A 25,528-nucleotide genomic window follows, 5' to 3' on the forward strand; every position below is an offset into this window, starting at 1 on the left:
GCTTCTTGCCCTGACTCTCTCTCCTCCTCCTGCTTCTTGCCCTGACTCTCTCTCCTCTCCCCTCCTCCTGCTTCTTGCCCTGACTCTCTCTCCTCCTCCTGCTTCTTACCTTGACTCTCTCTCCTCCTCCTGCTTCTTGCCCTGACTCTCTCTCCTCTCTCCTCCTCCTGCTTCTTGCCCTGACTCTCTCTCCTCCTCCTGCTTCTTGCCTTGACTCTCTCTCCTCTCTCCTCCTCCTGCTTCTTACCTTGACTCTCTCTCCTCCTCCTGCTTCTTGCCCTGACTCTCTCTCCTCTCTCCTCCTCCTGCTTCTTACCTTGACTCTCTCTCCTCCTCCTGCTTCTTGCCCTGACTCTCTCTCCTCCTCCTGCTTCTTGCCCTGACTCTCTCTCCTCTCTCCTCCTCCTGCTTCTTGCCCTGACTCTCTCTCCTCTCTCCTCCTCCTGCTTCTTACCTTGACTCTCTCTCCTCCTCCTGCTTCTTGCCTTGACTCTCTCTCCTCTCTCCTCCTCCTGCTTCTTGCCTTGACTCTCTCTCCTCTCTCCTCCTCATGCTTCTTGCCCTGACTCTCTCCTCCTCCTGCTTCTTACCTTGACTCTCTCTCCTCCTACTTCTTGGCTTGACTCTCTCCTCCTCCTGCTTCTTTCCCACTTACTCCCCTTATTGTTCAGCCTTTGTCGTGCTCTGAATGAGTGTGAAGAAACAGACACCTTTGAGTTGTTTAGAACTTTTTTTCTTTCCTTTTCTACTACACGTGAACACCGGCAGCCTTCCCAAAGGAAACAAGCAAAAACGGTGGTTGGAGAGTCAAATATGTCGCCATGTGTAACTACATGGATTTTTAATATTGAGGTGTTGTTAGTTTAACTGCAAATTAACTGTTATTCTGTGCGTATAGTAAATTTCACTTTGCGTGACTTTTGTTTTTTCTTTGTCCTGTAAGTGTGACGTGAGTGCCATTTACCATGTATTCGTCGAGTTGAAAGTACAGGAGAAAGGCATTGAGAAGTGCCTTTAGTCAGAATCTAAAACTTTAGTTGAAGATAATGCAGAAGATAATTAGAGGAAGCCTCATTTGCTTGTAACACTTAGTGATTCATTTAATCACGTAGTGACATAATATATAGATTACTCCATGAACCACAAAAGGAAAACTGCTTGAAATTCCTTTTCATGCACTCCCTAACAAAGTAATCATAACTCAATTTATTTATGTTTATGAACAATAAATTAAAGTAATCACAGGTGAGCCAAAGGGTTCAGATGATTTGTGTAACATATAAATAGAAGTCATTAGATATTCAACAACAACCGCATCAACATGTAATTATGAAGGCAGCCACCCAGCACTAACGAAGACAGTCTCTGCTCACGTACTAACACGCTCCTCACACCGTTACAGCTCCAAGGTGCTAGTAGACCTATATGTAGTTATATGTAGTTAGTGACTATGAAAAAATATATTATCATTGTTTTATTATCGTAGGAGGGCAGGTTTAGGCCCTTGTGGTTAGATCCAACATCCAACAGACAAGCTACTGTAGCTATAACAGCAAGATATGTATTCCTATTTTCATAGACATCCTGGTTATTATTGTAAATATACCTTCATACACTATGATATCCAGAACAAAGTGAAGTTTGTTTTCTGGGTAGTCGGGAGGTGGTCATAATAATCTGCCTGATAATATAATTCATTGTGCATTGAACCACCGGTCGATCAGTAAAATGAAATAGGTTATTCTGCCCGAACACGCGTCGCTGCTGCAGATGACTTCTGCTCAGCGAGAATGTAATTAACACAGTGTAGCTCCTCTAAAGGTCTCTGTTAATGGGAGAGACACAGGTGAACAGACGGATCACGTTCAGGCTCTGAATCCATCACTGAACGCTGACCTCTGCTTGGCATTTGGACACAGAACATTGTCCAGCAGAGCACCAGGAAATATGCCTCCACTTTGTAATGGAGCACTTTGCATTTTATAGGGCATGAGGAGTACCTGTAATTTATAATGCAAAGTGGGCAATCACAGGCAAGTGTATTTTTACACATGGAATGTGTGTGGGGCACCGCAATCTAAACTACCTCCTCGAAATAAAATACAATTTATGCTTTGGATTGATTTATTATATCATGTGGCCTAATGTATTCTCATTCATGCCCATTTTTGTTCAGAGCTAAAAAGACATAAACCTTAACCTGACCCAGGCCTGTCATGACATATAATCTAACGATATTTGATCACAGTGTTAATGTTTGTGTAAAATTAACTAAACGAGGAAGTTCTGCTATTATGCTCTTTTACAATGAACCGCATCAAATCAAGCAGACATTTGCAGATGTTTGCAGCTCTGTCTTTTATTGTTCATTATCTACCACACAATGTACATTTTGTTTTACTAAATATGCTGCTGTCTTCACAATTCTCTGGCCCAAAGGCTTAATTTGGCAGGACAGTTATAGCGTGAAAAGGAAAGCGAGACAAACAGCCCAGGCCCGGACGTGAACCCATGACGCCGCGGAGGTAACAACCATAGTATGTGCAATGCCTGAAAAAAACTATTTTAAAAACTATTTTCGATCAGTAAAACAATGCACAAAGTACTAGTTAACATACAGTGTTTAATTTACACGCTGTCACAATACCTCCCAATAATGAGGCCCAATCTTAACACTGCAAATGCTGTGAAAAAACGTTCTCTCCTTCTCTCTCTCCCCTCTCGCTCTCATTTCTCAGTGGGTGCAGAAAGTCTGACCCTCTGCTCATCTCCTGTAGTTTATTAGAGACACAAACGAAGACAAACATTCATTAGGAAGACAAGATGAGAGCAGTGATATGCTATTTTCTTGAAACAAATCATTTTATGAAGTCAAAATTCTGTCTTGAGTTTCACGAAGCACTTGCACATCTACAGAGCCTTTGGTTGCACATAAAGTCAGAATAAATTAAGTGGTTTTGAATTGTTCAGTATTCTAAAATCCCTGCATCACTAATCATGCAATCACTAAACACCAGGAGAGCCTAACGTTTGGGTTGTCAAGTGTATAAAAGCAAGATAAGCGTTAGATGTGATACGAAAACAGTTCCAATCAAGTAGGAACAACGTTACCTAAAATGTGAGTGCGCTTAGAACGTCTTCATCACAAAAACATTGTCCAAGGTGCCACTGTGCGAGCTGTGAGAGCTGGGAGGACAGCAGCAGGTGCCATTGTTGAAAATAGACATCTGTTTTTTTGGGTTAAAATCGCATGAAAGAAGTGTGAGAAACGCGCTCACACAGTCTCACAAAAGTGCTTAATATCGGTTTTGCCGTTTGTTTCCATGAATGCAGCGCGTGAGCTCAAGCCGTCCAATTAGAACTCGTTTTAACCAAACTGCGTCTTCGTTCGCATCACACTTGGAAAGTTGGTGACATTGAGGTATAAAACAGTCAAGTCATGCAGGAGCAACAATGTAAAGTGCTCTGAGAGAGTCAGGCGCGGAATGAAAGCAGGATCTTCTGCACAGCCCATTCCTGAAGTGAGCAAAGCAAACTTTCAAGAAGAAAGTCGCCCAGATGTCAAGTGTGGGAGGCAGCGGCACATTTATTTATTTATCTCTGTTTATCCGACTGCCAGTAATTTATTCTGAATGCAGGATTTTAAAATACTCCTTCCCCTTACAGATTAGATGTGGGGCTGCGACATCGAGGAGTATACTCCCCTCTCTCCAGGATTGTCAAACAAACATCTCCAAAAAGGTGGAAATGTTCTTGTGCTGAGCTGATGCAGAAAGGTGGGGCAGAGCCAGAGATGCCAGAGCGAGTCCTTACGCAAACAAATGAATGCAACAGTGTCATCACAGACTTTGTTTGCACAGATTTAAGTTAGTGCGTTTGGAGGGGAAGAAATTGGGGCACAAACATGGCCCATGTGTGGCTGGCGGTGCCTCTTGCTCTGGCTCAATGAACGGTGACACTCAGCACAACCAAAACACACGCACCCAGGCACACACACCCAAGCACACAAAGAAATCTCATCATATTCAGATAGCGCAGGAGGATTACTGGCGGCTGATTGCTGGATGAAAATATGTCGGGGGAGAATTGGATGCTTATTCATGTTGCGGTGTGTGTGCTCTGTGACCTCGCACTGACTTACCTCAGACAGAACTCACATTTTATCACTGAAAGCATAGCATTTTGGTAGTACAAAAAACTTTATATTTTCCTTAATATACAGTACGGACCAAATGTTTGGACACACCTTCTCATTCAAAGAGTTTTCTTTATTTTCATGACTATGAAAATTGTAGATTCACACTGAAGGCATCAAAACTCTTTTAACACATGTGGAATTATATACTTAAAACTGAAAATATGTCTTATATTCTAGGTTCTTCAAAGGAGCCACCTTTAGCTTTGATACTGCTTCGCACACTCTTGGCATTCTCTTGATGAGCTTCAAGAGGTCGTCACCTGAAATGTTCTTCCATCAGTCTTGAAGGAGGTTTTCCATCCGTCTTGAAGGAGTTCCCAGAGATGCTGAGCCCTTGTCGGCCCTTTTGCCTTCCCTCTGTGGTGTGTGTCCAAACCTTTGGTCTGTACTGTACATTATCCCTAAAGCAGCGTCTTCTTTGGTGGACATTGCTGTGACTTATAGACCAGATGTTATTCCAGAGAAATATTCCTGAAACAGGTTGTATTTTTGGACAGTGAAGGCTGGAGAACCAGGAAGCATTTTATAAATCAATGCAAGTGCAAAAACTTTTCTGTGTCAGCCCTGCAAAAAAAAAGATTTCTCAGACTGGTAGTGTACAATGCATGAGGATGAAAGAGTGATTGTAATGTTGTTCCCCTTGAGGCTGGAGCTAGTTTAAATACAGTTTGAATTCTCACTCCCTGTGCAGCTGCGCCATGAGCACTGTGCAAGTCACACAAAAACACACTTTACAGCAAATATAAACATGGAAACAAATGACAGGCAAACTTACTATGTTCATGAGTGTGAGAAGGTATTTCTGAACATGCTCTTTTCCGTGAAACTGCACCACGGAGTCGTCGACCCCCAGCAGCACCTCGATGTTGTAGGCCCGGTCCATGGTGTGTCTGCGGGAGCGCCCGGCTCGGGTGTGGTTAATGCTCTGCTCCACTCCACGGTACAGGGTCTCCAGGTCCATCAGGCTCCCCAGGTCTGCACCTGCAATCCCAACACAAGCCACAATCAACATACTGACAGCTATAAGTGGTAGTAATGTGGTCACTTATCCACTCATATCCACCAAATATTTCTCCCTTTATAGCGGCAGCAGATGGTGCAAACTAAACACATGGACTGCGCCGCTCCTGCACACAGGGGCAGCTCACTCTGCTCCGCACAGTCAGGCAAAATGCTAATGACATGAGAAACTTTATTATAGGTTAAATGTGGAGCTTAATAGAGCCAAACCATCATAAATGTAACTGTATGTAGCAGTATGCTGTACACTAAAGTGAGAACAGCTTGTAAATGCATTCATACCAACAGAAAATGCAGTTTTCTAACGTTAAATTGAATACAGATTAATGGTCCTGAAGGCTGAAGGTTCCCTATTTAAGAGCAATAGGCAGAGACAAGCTCCAGCCACCCATGAACTTTAAGAAGAATAACTGTCAGGAGATAAATTAATAAAAGCAGTCAAGGTAACTGTGCTGTTATTGTATCAAAGGCGTGTTTTTGACCGCGACTGAAAAACTAAATCAGGTAGCAGAGCTTTCAGGTATCTAATCCAATCCTGTTTTCCTTTTAAGCTTGGCAGTCGCAACCTGTGAGTCCAAAGATGATAAATTGTCCTGTCTTTGGAGTCAAGGCTGCTGGCTGTCCTCCCCTCCTCGTCCTGCTGTCTCTGTCTTTTTCCTCCTGGTGTGGACCCACATCACAGTGTTGCTGCTACAGAGGCCCAGTAAGGACAATTCACACAGTCATGAACATGCAGCATGTGTGGATTCAACAAAGTCAATCTTCCCCAACTCAATCAAGGCCTCCCACAGACAGGGACAATACATCTTTGAAAGAGGATTTGGAGATCAGTACAAGTTAGATCTTAAAATCCCTGCTGTACTCAGCATGTCCTAAAGCCCAGTATGGTTATGAATATATTCACAAAAAAAAGCAAAAAATAAACAAAATTGCACTTGTTGATTAGATTTATTTTTTATTTTTTATAAGATGTCAGTCTAGAAGAGTTGGTCCTATATATTTTTTCTAATATGGTTGATTCTAATTACAAAATCTAAAGACTTACTCTTGATTCATTTATTAAGAGGACGTTCCAGTCCCTCTGACCTTCACCAGGTGAGGACCGCCCCTTCTGCTCCCCTTAGGACATGTGCCCCCATCAAGTCAGTATACAACCGTGGACACATTCACAATGAAACCCCAAAATACTCAAAATAGGTTATTATGAAAATTTTAAAAGAAGCAATTACCCTTTAGTTTTGTCACATTTGTCAAAAATAAGTGGTACATAAAAGTTGCTTAAACCTCCCTCCGACTCAGAGGGACGAGAATCAAATTCACTATTATTTTACCACCATTTTCAGACATTACTGGTATATATAACAATTCATCATTTAAGCCTATAGGGCTGAGAGTTTGTAAAGTTAAAATACAACAGACTTTGTGGTCCCCCTCTGGGTGGAACATGTGCCTGTTCCATTCCACAAAAGCAATGAGATGAAGCTTCATGCTTAAGTTGAATAAAATGTACGGTAACAGGAGAGTCAGGATCTTGGCGTGTTATGGTCCTTTTGTGTTTGCTTAAGCGCTGTTTGAGTTTGTGTGACCGACATACGTTAGTCCACATAAACAGCGCGGAAGGTGAACCAAACCACATGAGTATGACACCTCTTTTTTCCAGTGGAAGGGTGACAGAAAAGGGAAGTCTCTGGGGTGTTGTGGCACTGGGCACAACTCCCATATCTATAGTTGTTTATTTGAGTAGTTGGATTGCAAAAGGCCCTTGAAGCTTTGGCAATGCCATTTGAGGACATCTTTAGAGTGTTTTCACTGTTTTAACACAAGCATGCTTTTAGAGTATGCATGTTGTACAATAACTAAATTACTTGAGATACATTGTTATAGATACCATGTGTTTATCCTTAGAAAAATTGCTCTGGATGATTTGTGCAAAAAAAGAAATAATAATAATATAGTACCTTTGAGAGTTTTGAGAGAGAGATTGCAGGGAGAACAGTGCAATTGGGGAGCAGCCCCATCATCCTCGTCAGAAACTTTGCCTCGAGTGTAAAAGACGGGACGGAGCTTTTGTTGCAAAGGGCCTGAAGTTAATTTAACATGTGCTACGCAGTCACAGCTCAAGTGTTGTGACACGTACAGTTAGCACAAGTGAAGATACAAGGAGGAGAGGGGAAACGGAGAGAAGAGCTGCCACATTGCCTCCCAATCAGCAAGGGGCATCCCACAATCCCACTCCCTCTTATGCAATGTTTCCACGGCAACGTACTCACGGGTAACACAACGAACGCGCGGCTAATATTGGCTCTTGAGTCGCTAGGAGAATAAATATGGAAGTCTGAAAATGATCCCATCTCTGCCCACATGTGAGTGAGTGACAGAGTTCCCACACACAAGCGAGGACCAGCAAATATGTAACAGATGAAATCAACAAAAACAGCTCTGGAGTTTCCAGGTTCATAAACACTTTCAGTTAATATTGTTGTTGAAAAAGGGATTTGAATTGACCAAGATCATGATATCTCTTGGACAAGGGTGGAAAATATTAACAAAAATGAATGCATCTCGATATTTTAGGGGATTATGCCGATAACGACATTATAGCAATGAAGCAATCTACAAAAATACGATCTCAAAACATAAATGGACAGCAAAAATAACCACAAATGTACCGAAATATCACTTTGTACCCTGCACTACAAGATTGTTGTTTTGTTTTGCTCTTTTTCATTAATTTTCAATCAGATTATATACTCAATTAGATTTTACATCTCTCCAGAACAACCATTGGGTGATTTAAGTTTCCAAATCTATTCAACCTCTACTTTTGGCTATTCATTTACAACGCTTTAAAGGGGCAGTACCCCATGTATAATAAACAGTTTTGTCACAGAACATATATAATCGGGAAGCCGCACTGCTAGCATGCTCCTTACCGTGACACGCTGGTCTTTGAAAGTTATGGAAACTCAGCAGGCAACAGTTAAGTGAGCGATTCATTTGGACCACTGCAAAGAGTTTAAAAATAACTAGTTTGTTTTTTCCCCCACCTATTTAAGACAGTAAAAATCAGGTACAGCACCTTTAAGTTACAACTGTTACAACATTTTTGCTCAATAGCTTGACGAAGCCGTGCAGGAAGGTGTCTTCAGTGGTCGATGCTTCCCTTCTCTTGTACACAAAGTTTGTAAGAAGATGGTGAGGGAGTTAGAGGAGGTGTGGTCAGTTTATACAGTATTTAGATAATAGACATGTAAATAATGTAAGATTGACGTTTGTTTCCCAGCTCCACTCCTCCCCTTCCTCCTCAGGACTTGATTTACATGTTCACGCGGTGGTTGAGGCTGTGTGTGGCAGTAGAAAAGACCCTCGCTCCATCACTGCAGTTTCTCATTCAGGTGAGGAGAGAGCACGGCCTTATTAGGACAAAGGCTCTTTGTCTTTCAACCTTTGCAAAATGTCAAGAATGTCTGCTGGCCTGCTCAATACCAGGGGCGGGGGCCAGAGAGGAGGAAGTGTGGCACAACAAGAGAGGGGGGCCAGAAACATGAGGCCGCACTCTACAGTGTGAGAGGGTCAGAGCACTGGAGCAATAAGTGTTGCCATTATTGTGGGAAGGAGCTGGAGCTGTTGGTGCTAAGGATACTCGTTGCTCAATGCCAATAACAAAAACTTTATTTTTTAGACAATATCATGTAATTTTCAACACAAAATAATAGTAGCTTCAATGATATTACCATGTGGTCTTATATTAGTGCTGAGATAAACCCTATTCCCTACAGTATCTTGTTTTAGCATTGACTATTATCTATGTAATGACACTTCTGAAAACTCTCCAAGCAGCATTAAAATGTTACAATTATTCATGACAACATTAATAAACATGAGTGAAATAATAATACTTTCCTTCACATAGTCTAATAGAGCACCGTTCCTCTAGTTTGTGACCAACTTTATGAAATAAAAGTCTCTGAATGATCAAGTTAATGAGACTTAAATTGCCAGATCACAGAGCAGTTTCAGGTTTACTTTTTTGGAGCATAGAGTGAAAGGAAATTACGTAATTTAGCGTAATTATTTTTACTTAATGTTTTTGTTGATTTGTGTAGACCTTCAGTCATCCAGGTAGTTTCCATATCCATTCCCTCTGAAAACTTTGGGTATAAAAGGAAAGTATGGTGCGATAAACCTACTCTATCTATTACTCAAGTAAACAACAAACTAACAAGTGATTCAACTCATTATTATCCATCTCCACAGGGGTCAACACGATGCTGTTTTCTCCTTTCCTTTTTCCCTCTAATTTTGGTGTATGAGAAAACGAACCAAGTTCTCCATCAAGCCCAGAATATTCACAATAAATCCTTAGAAAAGTCACACAAGATCCACTGTCCAAATCTTTCTGCATGTTCTGCTTCCATACTGAAAAAGTGTAATATATTAGACAAGCGATATGTAAAAAAAAAAAAGAAAAAGATAATCAAAAATCATTGAAAAACAAAAACCTTTCTTCCTCCAAAGTCTGAACTCTGCTCCAAACTAGATATCGACCAATATTTTCATGGTCGATGCAGCTATTTGAGAACCTGGACAATAAAAGGTACATTTTGCATCAATGATCGCCGCCCGGTTACGGCGCCGCCTACACATTCCTCTCCGGGTTTGTCTGCGCGCTGCAGGTGGGAGGCTTAGGGCCCTCCACAGTTCAAGGCCCCGCTGTCCGCAGAAAGGTGCATCATTTACTTCGAGCCATGTCCCGAGCACATCGCTCACGGCAACCACATTTTGTCTCCACGGTGACGGCTTTATGCTTTGTCAGGGTGATAAGTGGCTCCGGATGCAGACAGGTACCAACACAACAGCCCATAGCCCACACAGTGTCATCAAATACAGAACACACGCTATTTTTAACTAAACGACTGTTGCAAGTTGTTCATAAAGTCGGATCAGCTACTCGCAATCATAGAGTTGTTAATTATTTATCCTGACAGTAATCTAATTTTACATCAAGAGCTCCCACGGGATGACACTAATTATTCATATGTTGAACTTTGCCCGGCTATTAATATCATTGCTATATTGCTGATTTAATTATGCGCTGCAGTTCCATACAACTTGGTGCCCACAACAGAATTATCTCAGTTTTCAATGCAGTGCGGTTTAAAGATCATGGACATCCAATCGCTTTCAGGAGCTGCAAGTCCTAAGCCTCAACTTGTAGTGCTGTGATTTGCATATTTATTATAGGTCTAATGGCATTGCTTCTGCCAGATGCCCTACCGCACAAACCCTTTAATGGGGACAGAAAGAGCGTATCATTTTCCCCCTAAAGAAGTGTTTTGAAAAATGTTTCTCTACAAATGTGGATATGCTTTATCTCTTCTTTATATTATTTACATATTGGATTAGTTTCTAAGCCCCACTCCAGGTTATACAACAACATAAACTAGGTAATGGTTGTACTTCAAATTTAGTGAAATTCTTTAAATCGGGTTAGACGAGCAGGAAGGTCATATGTAGGGCTGCAAATAATGATTATTTTAGTACCGGTAGTTCACTTGAGCACTGAAGCTTTTTAAATACATCTTAATCAAAAGGAAGGTTTAAATAATGATGACCGAAAGCCTCTAGAAAGAGAATATTTAGGAATAAAGTTGATCATTAATGAAAATCTGAATTTGTTTATGTCTTGTTGGCATTTAGAATTAATAATGTCACTGTTGTTGTAATAAAAATGTGTTCTATGTGTTTTTTAGAGTCTGCATAGTTCAGATAACGATAATAATGATTATCAATATACAAGTATAATTATTTTGTAACAGCCTAAGTAATAAATTAGTTAAGAAATCACACTTGATATGTTTTAGAAAAAGGTTTGTATTTGAAGTCTTATAACCACAGCCATCCATAATATTGTTTTAAAGTTTAGCAGGGGTGCAGATTTTAATATTGCATGACGGTGTCTTTATTATCAGCGGGGCCACCTCTCCTCAGCGCCGCTCGGTGCCGGTGGATTTCTGGTGGTTCAACCTTTACTGCTGCACTCTTACATAACTGTCTGTCTGTCAGGAGCTCTGCTGGGGACACACCACACTTTCATTTGCCTAACTTCATAACGCCTTGATGCATGCACGGCCAGCAGCTCATAACCAGCAGAAATCACAAACACAGCAAAATTAGGAGGCAATACAACAACAACAACAACAACAACAACAACAACAACAACAACAACAACAACAACAACAACAACAGGTGAAGGTCTGCATGAATTATTGGCACATGGAGAAACACACTGGGAACATGTCTCGAAACAGTAATCCAATCATAGCATCCGCAGTGGCAATATTGTGGGCAAAGATCAATCAGTGTTCCAAGTGGCTATGCTGGTGTGATGTGTGCTGGGCTCGGACGTGTCCAATAAGACAGCAAAGCCCGGCTGGTATAGCAGCTTAGAGCGGGTCTCTGCAGTCTCCAGCAGCCCTGCCGCAGACATTTAGAAAGGTCTCTTATGAAATCAAAAAGTAGAAACCGCTCAAACCATGAAAACATCAGCCACACAGGTATGCAGACAAGGATCACCTAAGAACAAATGACCAGGCGGTTTATTTTAGTGCATTAACCAAAAGGAACTATGTGAAGACAGTGCCAGTCCCCAGCCAGACTAAATCAAGAGGTTGTGTCACGAGGGTCCTCAGACTTGAAACCTCTGCCAAATCAATACACATCACAAAACGCAGCAAAATGATTGTCTGTGGGACCCCAGAAGGCAAAAAAGCAATACAGCCACTCACTTATTATGACAAGTGCAAAAACCTCTATTGGAAGCAGCCAGTGATTGCAAAGATACTGTGGTAATTTCACTCAAAACCACAAAGCTCACTCATCTGATCATAAGGTGTTAGTAAATTTGGGGTCTATCATTTTTGGGGCGAATGCACATGAGCCACAGATAAACATTTGGCTTCGTTACTGACCCTTGGTGACTAGATACACTGACCTCCTTGTGCCTTGGTGGAAATCAGAAGCAAAACCATTAGTGTCAATACAGGCCTGAAACATACCTTTTTGGCAGAGACAATACAGATAAAAAATGTAGCAAAAATTAGGGATGAGTAATATATATCGGTTTAAGTATTGGTATCGGTATAATAAAAATCAACTAATATTTGGTGCGGATATTTTCTAAACTTTTTAACTAACGAGTAAACATGGAAATAGAAGAGCAATTCGGTTAATAATAATGGCCATATTAAAGGCGCAATGGACGATTTTTCGGCAATTTGAGAACGCAGGCGGAAGTGTGCATGCGCACTCCCCCGTGTGGACTGATACAACACACACGTGCGTTTGATTATTAGCGCAACGGAGCGCATCGCATCTCTCGTCTCCCGTAGATTTCCATTTCCGTCTTTCTCCGTCTTCATTTTGTCCCGTACACTGAGAGAACTATATTATGATAGATCCATGCGCTTAGGCACGCGGAAACGTGGGGACGAACCGCACGCGGCTGCAGGTGAGCGGTAGGTGCGTTTTATGATTGATACGTGGCAGGACAAATGATTTATCCACGCCACGAGGAAATATGATAAAAAAAAAATTGCTGAAAAAAATCGTCCATTCCACCTTTAAGTTTACACAATCATGCAACAAATTATTTCATATCCCAGATAAACACATACATTATTATTTATTTATATGCAAAAAGTTAATTTGTATACTTTACTTCAACGTATAAGAGCTTTATGGACTATCTGCAAATGCTCTTGGTATCAGATCATCCCTATCCTAAATAGTAAACCAAAAACATGACTTCATTTTCTTATTATGTTCTCAAAGCCAAAGCCCTGTCTGTGATGTGTGCAGAGCAGTTTGTGCAGCAGGAGGAAGATGAAGAAAGATGCTGACAGCGAGGGGCAAGGTCCGGCTTCCACGGGACATAAATCTGAGCAGAGACGAGCCGATGGAGCAGTGATGGGTTTGTGGCCCCCTCTGCACTCCTCAGCAACCCCCCTTTCCACTTTGTCAGGACTGTCCCTCTTTAACCTGCTCCTGAACTGAGGCGAGGTCTAAATTCAAGAGGCAAGTGGACAGAAGAACTGCTTTCACCTATTTCAAACGATATAAAGTTAGACAGAGAGCTATAGGAACAAAAACAGCCAGTCAGTGTTTCTTTCCTGTGTCTGTGCCCGGAGGCAATGTCCAGTCCGGGCCGCTCTGTGACCACCTGCCATTTGAAGGACCCGACACTTTTTCTGAGACCAAACGGGGCATCTCAGGTGAAATTTGAGAAACCAGGTTTATTTGATCGAGCCAAACATCTCAACTGTAGCCACAAGGGGTCAGTAAATACTTTCTGTTCCTCATCCAGATATTTTTAGTGGATTTGTCATCAGTTGCTAAAGATTTTTGTGGCTGAACAAATACATTGTAGAAAAAGATTCAGCTGAAGTCATCTGGAAACTTTTTTTAAAACAAAAATCATTCTCAACCTGCGGATCTAGACTGAGAACTCGGATCTTTATCCTACTGTGGACTGCGTAAACCTCTTGATCACTGTTTTAAGTATCCCTTCTTTGTTACCCTAACAGCCATGCAATGGACCATCTAAAATCATATTGTTGGCTAGCTGCAGCTCCCTAATCGCTGATGATTACCTGATTAGCATCTGAAGGGCCAGGGCTGATCGAGCTTCATGGCTTCAAAATGTTGTTGTATATTACTGGTAAATTGAATCTTAAACCTCCATTCCTGTTTAAAGAGGGATTCTCTCTTCTTTTTTTTTTAAACAAAAATGGCCTCCTTAACTCCTCTTTCAAACCATTTATTTCCCTGCTTTTTTCCTGTCTTCAAAAGAGTGGTTAGTGGCTTTAAGATGAAGATGCACGGCACTCTGAGGTCCTGAATTTGTGTGTCTTCTGCGTTGATAAAGCCTCTTTTGAAGAAAGTTAATAGGAATGTCGTGCTGTCTAAAAGACAGCTTTTCAGACAATCCCAACACAAAAGGGATAGAGACTGCATTCCTTCTTGATTCTTTTTGGCTCTTTTAACTTTGTTAGGAGCACTATTAAAGTGTTTAAGAGTTAAAAGAGCGAAGAAACACAATTGCCCGGTGGGCAGGTCTTACTCAGCTCAGAGTGGGATAAATATCCGAGTTCTCAGACAAGATCTGCAGCTTGAGAATGACTCCTGGAATAGAAATGTCTACGACTGGACTGAGTGTGACTATAGAGAGTCTGAGGTCCACACTACACGACTGGACTGAGTGTGACTATAGAGAGTCTGAGGTCCACACTACACGACTGGACTGAGTGTGATTGTAGAGAGTCTGAGGTCCACACTACACGACTGGACTGAGTGTGATTATAGAGTCTGAGGTCCACACTACACGACTGGACTGAGTGTGTTTATAGAGTCTGAGGTCCACACTACACGACTGGACTGAGTGTGACTATAGAGAGTCTGAGGTCCACACTACACGACTGGACTGAGTGTGATTGTAGAGAGTCTGAGGTCCACACTACACGACTGGACTGAGTGTGATTATAGATTCTGAGGTCCACACTACACGACTGGACTGAGTGTGTTTATAGAGTCTGAGGTCCACACTACACGACTGGACTGAGTGTGATTGTAGAGAGTCTGAGGTCCACACTACACGACTGGACTGAGTGTGATTATAGAGTCTGAGGTCCACACTACACGACTGGACTGAGTGTGATAATAGAGTCTGAGGTCCACACTACACGACTGGACTGAGTGTGATTATAGAGTCTGAGGTCCACACTACACGACTGGACTGAGTGTGTTTATAGAGTCTGAGGTCCACACTACACGACTGGACTGAGTGTGATAATAGAGTCTGAGGTCCACACTACACGACTGGACTGAGTGTGATAATAGAGTCTGAGGTCCACACTACACGACTGGACTGAGTGTGATAATAGAGTCTGAGGTCCACACTACACGACTGGACTGAGTGTGTTTATAGAGTCTGAGGTCCACACTACACGACTGGACTGAGTGTGATAATAGAGTCTGAGGTCCACACTACACGACTGGACTGAGTGTGATAATAGAGTCTGAGGTCCACACTACACGACTGGACTGAGTGTGTTTATAGAGTCTGAGGTCCACACTACACGACTGGACTGAGTGTGATTATAGAGTCTGAGGTCCACACTACACGACTGGACTGAGTGTGATTATAGAGTCTGAGGTCCACACTACACGACTGGACTGAGTGTGATAATAGAGTCTGAGGTCCACACTACACGACTGGACTGAGTGTGTTTATAGAGTCTGAGGTCCACACTACACGACTGGACTGAGTGTGATTATAGAGTCTGAGGTCCACACTACACGACTGGACTGAGTGTGATTATAGAGTCTGAGGTCCACACTACACGACTGGACTGAGAGTGATAATAGAGTCTGAGGTCCACACTACACGACTGGACTGAGTGTGATTATAGAGTCTGAGGTCCACACTACACGACTGGACTGAGAGTGATAATAGAGTCTGAGGTCCACACTACACGACTGGACTGAGTGTGATTATAGAGTCTGAGGTCCACACTACACGACTGGACTGAGTGTGATTATAGAGTCTGAGGTCCACACTACACGACTGGACTGAGTGTGATTATAGAGTCTGAGGTCCACACTACACGACTGGACTGAGAGTGATAATAGAGTCTGAGGTCCACACTACACGACTGGACTGAGTGTGATTATAGAGTCTGAGGTCCACACTACACGACTGGACTGAGTGTGATTATAGAGTCTGAGGTCCACACTACACGACTGGACTGAGTGTGACTATAGAGTCTGAGGTCCACACTACACGACTGGACTGAGTGTGATTATAGAGTCTGAGGTCCACACTACACGACTGGACTGAGTGTGATTATAGAGTCTGAGGTCCACACTACACGACTGGACTGAGTGTGATTATAGAGTCTGAGGTCCACACTACACGACTGGACTGAGAGTGATAATAGAGTCTGAGGTCCACACTACACGACTGGACTGAGTGTGTTTATAGAGTCTGAGGTCCACACTACACGACTGGACTGAGTGTGATTATAGAGTCTGAGGTCCACACTACACGACTGGACTGAGTGTGTTTATAGAGTCTGAGGTCCACACTACACGACTGGACTGAGTGTGATTATAGAGTCTGAGGTCCACACTACACGACTGGACTGAGAGTGATAATAGAGTCTGAGGTCCACACTACACGACTGACAGTCATGAGAGAGTCACACTACACCACTATAACAACTGAAGACACTTTTATCCTAAAAAATACAAAAATAATGCACAAAAACAACTTTATAATCTATAATAATTATACAGTGCAATTTACTGATCCTTTATTTAGGCCAGGGGTGGACAATTATTTTCCTCCGAGGGCCATTTTCGAATCCAGGCAAGTAGCGGAGGGCCGGCCTGCGATCATTGGTGTGAAAAAAAAAATAATCCCAAAAATTAAATACCAAATTAAATCACTTTTCTGTCAAATATAGGCTATTGAATCTATTATTTAATTCATTTCACGGGCCGGATGTGGCCCGCGGGGCGTAGTTTGCCCACCCCTGATTTAGGCTGTTGTGCTTCCCGTTTTTCATTGATTAAACAGTGTCATCTCCTCGTGGCAAACAGCTGATTGACACACACTTATCACTAGGGCTCTGGAAGTTTCTGGAAGGGTGAAAAAAGTGGGCGTGTCTGTGCACAAACAACCACTCGCTCCACATTTGGGACGTGTGTAAAGGGCACTATGGTGAAATTGTTTTTGTTTTTGTTTTTTTAAGTCACCTTAAAACTGTGTCCCATTTTTCAACTCCAAAGGCGATTGTTGTCAGTTGAAAGGACTTTAAACCATGAGAATAATATTACAGGATTGTGGAGCCAATCGTAAACTGATAAAGTTTTTGGGCAATAATTTAAAAAACATTACATTTACCATAATATTTACATGGGCCTCAGCCGTTCATCTGCAATTATAACATCAGCAGATGTGATTATATTATTTTTTCACTCCTATTTTACGACAAGATCCACATGTGTCTTTGATAATAATAAATCTTAGATTTCACTGACCTTGTTATGATCCACAATGCTCAAACATTCCAGTGTGGAGTGATTTTTGTGTGTGCACCAATACATTTCTTGAATCCAGATTGCGCTAACCACTCTGCCGCAGCTCCAGCATTAAGCGGTGGCATGTAGAGCTAATATATTACAGCTGTGTAGGTTAAGTATTCTGTAAAACTTGGTGGCGGTCAAGCCAACGTTTTACGAGGCTAATAATATAAAACCTAACAAACAATATAAACATGCTCGGGCTCCTGGCTGAACAATGACCCTTGCTCTGATCAGTTTGAACTATTATCGTCATTACATTCTTCTCTGCTTTTGTGCCTTTTTTTTCCTTTTTCATATCAATGGCAATATCTTTGAAATCGCTTTAAATCTGGAGAAGGAGAAATTGAAAAAGTGTTAGACAATATGTATGCAAATGCCTGTGTGCTGCCCATGAGCGCGGCTGCCTGAGATCAGCGGGGCGAGGATTTATCATCCAGTACGGGCTCATAATAAATGATCATGATAAACACATAAGCCTCCTGTAATGTAGTTTTACACTCACTGTAACTCTGCTATCCAAACACCTGAGTAAATCATCCCTAATGAGGCGAGGGGAACAATGAAGGAGTAAAAATACCTGCTATCTGAAGTGCTGGTAAACAGTAATATAAATAATAAATACTCACTTTCTCTACACTGGTTCCTCCTGCTCTACTGAATCGATTACTATTTCATCAAAACCCAATCTTCTACAATAGTTGCTACCACTACTAATACTTGCACAAATAGGTTAGTCCCAGGTAGTTCTGGGGTGGGCAATATATCAAAATTGAAATAATATCATTCATGTTGTTGTACGCAAGCTTTGTAAATGGTTTAGCTACAAAAAGAGCAGATTTGGGTGATTTTTCAATTTTTTTTCAATTTTACAGACATTTACCATTTGCCTGTTAAACCGTAACAAACACAATTAAAGACATGCCTAAAACACATTTCTGTTATATTCACATAATTTAGCGTGATACTCCACATAACAAATCAAGATACTGTATTGATTTCTGTCACTATCGCGCCCCCTACAGTCCTGACCAATCCAGATGTGGAGGTGGGTCCCTGGGCGCTCACTGGGGTCTCTCACTGCTCCTGACAGATCGCCCCCAGTGCTTCTGAAAGATGGCTGAAACAAAGAGGACACATTTTCCCTATGGGACAATAAAGTGTACCTTTATTATACATAGTGGCATGTAGAAGCTGATGGCTGTCCAACTACAAACAACTGGTGCTTGAGAATGCTGCAGCCACTTTCTATTACTACTACAACTATAGCAGTTTTAGAAAACATGTTACGGGAAACTGTGGTAGTGCAGGGTGGACCACCATGTGTTTTGGAAATTATCTTTTGGATTAATAAAGCCTTGCAGCCTGTTTTCAGAATCAATACCCCACTTGACGTCTGTATTTGGGACTCAAAACGTCTGTCATGGACACAATAAATGGATCCCTTTGAGGAAAACATCATGGAGCAGGGAAGAAGGCCTTGGCAGAGAAATTGGATGACACAAATTAAACCAACAATCAAGGACTGGAACGAAATTATAACTGACGTTGCAAAAAAAATCATCAAATTTCATTCTGATTTAATTTGAAAATGGACAGATGTGAAAAATCACACTAGACAAAATGCGCCGTCATTTTATTGGATTTCATGTGTTACTATTCTTTTTCTGCTCTCTCTCTCTCTCTCTCTCTTGTGTTCTATATTCTGTGTTTCTGTGAAAGTACAAGAATGTTTAAGCCTCACACACACACACATGCGCATGTACAGTAAGAAAAGATGAAGCGTAGTCAACCCACCAGTGCACAGACGGAGTTCATTTCAGTTACTCTGCGCCGGAGCCAGACGGGGGAGAATTAATAAGGCGCTAGAGTGTATCGCTGTTACTAAATTGGCGGCGTTTCATAACAAAGTCTTTCAGAGCAGTTATCAATTAGAAACAATTAAAAGAGCCATTCATCACTCTTACAGTGGGAGCAGGCAGCGGCGTGACATGAAGCTGATCACTTGTAATCAAAACCACTGGAGCGGCGAGCCCTGGGCGTTTAGTGCACACCTGCAATTACTTCTGATGTCAACGTGGGCATTTCAGACGTGAGAGAGCAGGATGGGCACGCTACGCAGAATAGACATAAGAATTTTGATTGTACCTGCCTTTAAGCTGTTATAATCACCACAAAGTTTAGTGCTCTACACATGGATCACCTGTTGTTGGTTCAGCGCTTTTGCCAAATTGGACTTTTGAAACAGCTCTGTACTGTAGAAGAATCAGATCATCCCGAAGTTCTTATGTTTCTTTGGAAGACACATAAGGATTCTTTCTTCATCTGGTAAAAAAATACGCAATTTTAGGGCTCCGATTGTTCGATTGTTCGATCGCAACCGACAATGGTAGATATCCATGCGACCTGACGGATAGTCGTAACAGAAACACACTGACCTTTCAGACGCGAGGAGTGCCACAACAAATAATCGTGTACTAGAAGTGTGCTTCTCGTGTCACACCTTCCCAAACTTGTGGAAAGGTAAATTGGGCTTAAAATTGGGCAAAATATAGTCTAGTGTGAAGCTAAATGTACATCTGTTAGTGTAAATAACATGACATGTCTGTGTGCTACTTCTAAATGTCATTATCTGTTGCTGTTTTATGTGGACCCCAGGAAAAATAGCTGTTTTTCTTGCTGTTAATGACTGAATCTTTGTAAATGAGGTAACAAATACTGGTACATTTACAGATAAGTTTATTAATGTAGACTCTCCCTGTTAAATACTCCAAATCAATAAAATAAATACAGTACTCAATCAAGTTAAATTGAAGAGAACTGTAAATCTGTTATTTCTTCTTCTTCTATCACATCTTGTTCAAGTATCAGGCGCAGTGTGCATTTTAGGACATCCTCCACTCTAGAGAAAGATTAGTCTATTAACGTGTGTCCTCTCTCCCGCTGACATGATTTCCTGCACTTAACGAGGAAACCCCACAGCACCAACTCCCACAGAAACATCCAGGATATCTCTGTGTTTGCAAATGCAGAGATAAGATACAGCGTAAACAGGCCCAATAGGAAGCTCTAACTTCCGCCGCGCTCGGTCCTCCAGAGGGGAGCGTGCGAGCCCCACTCCGGCCCCATCTCCAGGCATATGGCTAATAACTGCATCCTCTTCCACAGACAGGTAACCGTATACTCGAGCAGGGAGCAACCGGAGCGTCCTCCCCTGTCTCTCAGCCCTAATGAAGCTCTGCACTAATCAAATCACTGTACACACGGGCAGATGGCCAATGAGGAGGCAGACGCTGTTCAAACTTATAGGCCCAGCAACTTTTACTCTTCTTTACCCTCTTTAAGTTGTGAGCCTCTGGAGGAGAAGAGTGTTAGAACGTGTGAATGTGTTAGAACGTAAGCAAATTAAATCAGATATGCAATCACAATAGTTTCATTCTATTTAATGTTACCGGCTACAAGACCAGAAAGCAGGAGTAACAAGAATAAGAAAAGGGAAGAAGTCATAATAATAAGGTTGGCAGGTTTTTAACAGTTTGAGGTGAACACCACATTATTCACCTCTAAGTCATATTTTTGACATTGTTGACAAGTCCAGGCGACGACAGACAGTGGCAGGACTGACACTGAGAGACATTCTCTGATACATTTGACAATGTTTTGTAAAATGTCAGGCTTGTGACCTCCTGCCTTTTGGGCAAAGTTCTTAAGTTTATCTGTGCGTGATTTCAATACTGAGGAAAATACTTCACTACTACAAGGATGATAAAAACTGCAGGTTTTTTTTATTTTACAATCAAAAATACATATGTTCAGAAATCTGCAGTGTTGGGAAGAAATTAAATACATGTATCAATAATACACTACTTTGTGAGTGATAGTATTTTTGTACAGTTGCTCTTTCTTTTGGTGGTATTCAGAATACAGTTGCTTTTCTTCTTTTTTTCAGTTTATTTATCTATTTTATAAAGCAAAAACCAAAGGAGCACAGAACCAGATACAAAGAGTAAGCATAAACACATTGCACATAGTCCTAAACGTGTCGTCCGGCTTAATTGTACCAATTTGTCCAAAGTCTGTTAAATTGGTCCAGTTTGAAATTTAATCTCAACGTGATTATCAACATTTTTCGAATGTCAATCATTATGTTGGTCCAGTCCTTGATTGTTGGTTGAGTCTGAGTCATCCATTTCTTTGTCATGGCCTTTTCCCCTGCTGTGTTCCTGAAGTATCCATTCAGTGTCTATGGCAGGAGTTTTGAGGCCCAGATACATAGTTCTGAAGTCCAGTGGGATGCCAGTACCAAAGATGATTACAGCTACTTTTCTAAAATCAGAGGAATATATTGTCATATTTTATCATGAAATGAGGGCTTTGAACTGCACTGAATTAGTGATAAACATGGCAAAGGCAGCTCTTACAGTGAGTGCACGTGTGAGTCTTCTCTAATTTGAGATAAAGATTCTCTTATCTTATCTAAAACCAATACAAAACGTTGTTTTAATCCTATGTTGTGTTTTCACACTAAAATATAATGAAACTCAATGTTTACAAAACATTACTCTGATGAGAACAAATAAAATACAGAATACAGAATACTGAATACTTGTAATATAACTAAATACATGTTCAAAGTATTCTTCCCAACACTTGAAATCTGGCACACAATACAAGCTCCAAGAACCATGTCGTCCTGTGTGATGTAACTGGACACTGTTCCCATCCTCTTTATAGAATCGCAGAGACTATATTTAGGAGCAAATCTTCTGCTTTGGTTCATGTCTGTTTTTAAGGCGGTTTTACATCTCGATTTGGGCCGTTCCTGTAATGTAATGGAGCAGGTCTGAGTGTCTAAGGGAGAGGCCTTATACCCATCTATATGGAGACACACACAGGCGCTGGTGGCAGTGGCCCCAGTGACACTGCTCAAATATTAATGAGCCGATTCTCTCTCATTAATAATAGCTGCTGCGTTGATTACTCTGAAAATACCAGTGCGGTGTGGAAATGGGCCTGTAGTCTGAGCCAGAGACGGGTCTTTGTTACGATCTCAAAATAATCACTAATAGTACGATGAGGAGCAGGTAAATGTTACTGAGCTGTTTTCATTTAAAATAAAGGCTGCATTTTAGTGGTGTGGTTTTAAAAAACAAGACATGATAATAAAAAGCATAGGCCACACTGTAGCTCAACCTGTCAATGGGAAGTGAATATTAGATTGCATAAGACTATTAGTCATTATATTGTAATAAAGCCAAATTTGTTCTTTTACTGACCTTTTGCAGTGGTGGAAAGTAACAATGAACAAAGTAAAAGTACTATTTAAGTAAACATTTTAGGCATCTGTATTTAACTTCACTTTTGCATCACCACATTTCAGAGCAAATATACGTACTTTCTACTCCACAACAATGACTGAAAAGTAGAAAGTACTTGTCATAAAAGTTTGATTTTTAGTGGGTTCATGTGACATTCTGCCAAAAGGTTCTGAGTTCTCGTCCCAGTTTTGAGCAAACTAAAACATATGCAAACAGTTGAGCAAAGATCAGTGCAATTCTTTTCAAAATCAACACCATTTTACTCCTAAAGTACATTTTTAAACATGTCATTCAAACCTTTTACATAAGTAGATTTTTGATGTGACACTTTTACTTTTACTTGGGAAATTCTCCTGTGTCTGTATTTTCACTTAAGTAGCAAAACTGAGTACCGAACTTCTTCCGCCACAGACTAATCTTTATAACGGACACAGTGATCGTCACTACGTCAAAATATCCACCTTGAAAAAATCCGTTTCATCATTATTCTGAAGATAAATTCTCCGTGCAAGACAATTTTCAAGGGACACGGCAATGCTCTCATTAAAAAGATTCAACAAAACAAACAATTGTGTAGTGAGGCTGTGCACGAGGTGTAAAATCTGCATCTGTCTCCAGCTAGCACAGCACCACTCAAAAGCGCAGGGCAAACAGCACGCGTTCACATCATATGTAACGGGGTGTAATGGAGAAGTCTGCTAAGAATAGCTCTGAAAGAGGAGAGAGCGGGAGGCTGTGGCTTGAAACGCGAGCGCAATACAATGCTGCGTGTCCTTTAGTAATGATGACTCAGTGATTTACTATAGCGAGGAAACCAATCCCACATGGCCTCGGCGTTCAGATCTGCATATTTCCACGTCTCATAGTAGAAAAATAAAGCAAAGAGTTTCATGATGAAGGCGTGTAGGCTGTGCGCGTGTGGCTGTGCGGCGGCGCAGTGGTGGACCCGGTGCCCATTTACCTGATGAATTGCATTGAAGTGTGTTGAGACAGGCAGAGTGAAGAAGTGGGCAGAAGGGGAGGTAATCAGCACATTTTGGATTCTAATGCAGTTGCAGGGCATGAGGCAGCCACTGGTTTTTGTGTGTGTGTTGTTTTGTTTTTTTACAGTTTTCCCACTCCTGGTCTGGCTCAGGTTTGTGCGTATTTTTACCTGTGCATTGTTGTACCAAAGTTGTAAAGGATCCGGTCAGTACTGAGGGTGAATCAGTATAAATGTTTATCTAAATCTAATCTACATTATTATAATTAGAGATGCATTTTTTTAGGGGACTTTAGGGGGTTTGAATAAACAATAAGGGTACTAACATTTTGAGGCAGAGAAAAAGGCTTATTTAGACAATAGAATGTAATTTTCAACATAAAACAATAGTTATTTTTGGTACAATTTGTATTACTAGTTAGTTACTACTAGCTTTGGATACTAGATCAAAACCATAATGACACAATTAAAAAAAGATCAAGAGTTGGATTTACCGGCAGTTGAATTCATGGATTTTTTTCAGTATCAATACTTCTAATCTACATTTTATACTAGTTTTGGTCTCAATTAGTAACATTTCTCGCAACAAACACATAATGTACTGCTGACGTCTGTGATCGCACTGCTTAAGTTTGATCAGGCCAGACACGGCGGTTCTAGAAAACAACAACGAAACAAACTCTGCACTCTAACACAGAACTTTCAAGCTAAAATGTGAATTCTTGGTGCGCTATAAAAATGCAGGTGAGCTTTGGGAAACTCACACACAAACACGGAGGTCCACATGAACCCACACCTGGCAGCCCTCAGGCGAGCCCCAGGACAGAGAGGGCCAACAGCCAGAGGAAGGAAAGAGGAGGCGGAAGAGGAGGAAGAGCATGAGGGAGAAGAGACGAGGAGAGAGATGAGAAGAATATGTAAGCCTGTTTTGCCTTGAGAACGCTTACAGAGAATGTTGTGCGCATGTGTGATCGTATTTGCTGCCGAGACTGTGGTTTGTTTGATCCTCGGTGCGAGTTTTGCGTGTCCTTCTTGCGTTATTATAATCTCGATTAAATGTGACGGTGACAAGTCGTGTTAAAGAGTGGGACTGTGCAGGGAATTAACTTGTAATCAAATCGAGATCCAATCGTTTAAAAGGGTCAATATTCGGCTTGGGACGTTTTAATGGGCAGGTTTACAGCCAGTCCTCTGTCAGTAAAATCATGTGGTGTGGAGCAATAAACGGGACTTTTTATTGTTTGCATTGTTGTATTATTGTTAGATGTCTAAAATAAAGTAAAGATTTGTCTTGTTTATAGTCCTAAAGTTGGCTCTTTTTGTTGCCATATTGCCCAGCCCTATAGCGCGCCCAACAATGAACTGTCAAATAGTTACATTTCAATTAATTATCGTAACATTTGGGTGATATAGGAAAAAATAAAGGAAAAAAATTTAAATTGTAATATTTTTTTTCTCATATTGATCTATCTTAATTGTCTTTTCAAAAACTAAACAAACATGTATTTCAGTATCGATTTCATGAGCACAAACAAGTCCGACTTTAAATCAGTGCCAGTTTGACACACAAAAAGCCACATTTCAAGTCAAAACTCTGCTCCAAACTGTCCATTTTTACTGGTTTGGCTGTGGACCTCTGCATTTAAAACCCAAGCACACAATAGACAATTTAACATGATCAAATCTCACATTTAAAATTCAATTACTCAGCTTTTACATTCACTAGAAATAAAGATCTTAAAATCTGTACATTGTGTTGATTTCCCGCTCTGTTGCGGTACACGTTTGTATGACATATGCTAACACAGAGGAGATGCTTGCAGTGTGTCAAAACATTACATCACAATGCTTTCACACTTTGTCATA

At 41.2% G+C, this 25,528-nt stretch overlaps 1 protein-coding gene across 2 annotated transcripts in view; it reads right to left on the minus strand.

The window, feature by feature from the left end:
• The window catches only part of LOC140354275 (A disintegrin and metalloproteinase with thrombospondin motifs 2-like), a 137,898-nt gene that overhangs the window by 23,862 nt on the left and 88,508 nt on the right, over positions 1 to 25,528 (minus strand). For both annotated transcript variants that reach the window (XM_072439227.1, XM_072439234.1), the window contains exon 4: positions 4,974 to 5,179. In XM_072439227.1, coding sequence (XP_072295328.1) covers positions 4,974 to 5,179 — 206 coding nt within the window. The remainder of the gene's footprint in view (positions 1 to 4,973; positions 5,180 to 25,528) is intronic.

The sequence above is a fragment of the Eucyclogobius newberryi genome, unplaced genomic scaffold, assembly GCF_026437365.1.
Source record: "Eucyclogobius newberryi isolate DKJ021-1_F unplaced genomic scaffold, fEucNew1.0.hap1 SCAF_11, whole genome shotgun sequence".
In the NCBI taxonomy this organism is placed as follows: domain Eukaryota; kingdom Metazoa; phylum Chordata; class Actinopteri; order Gobiiformes; family Gobiidae; genus Eucyclogobius; species Eucyclogobius newberryi.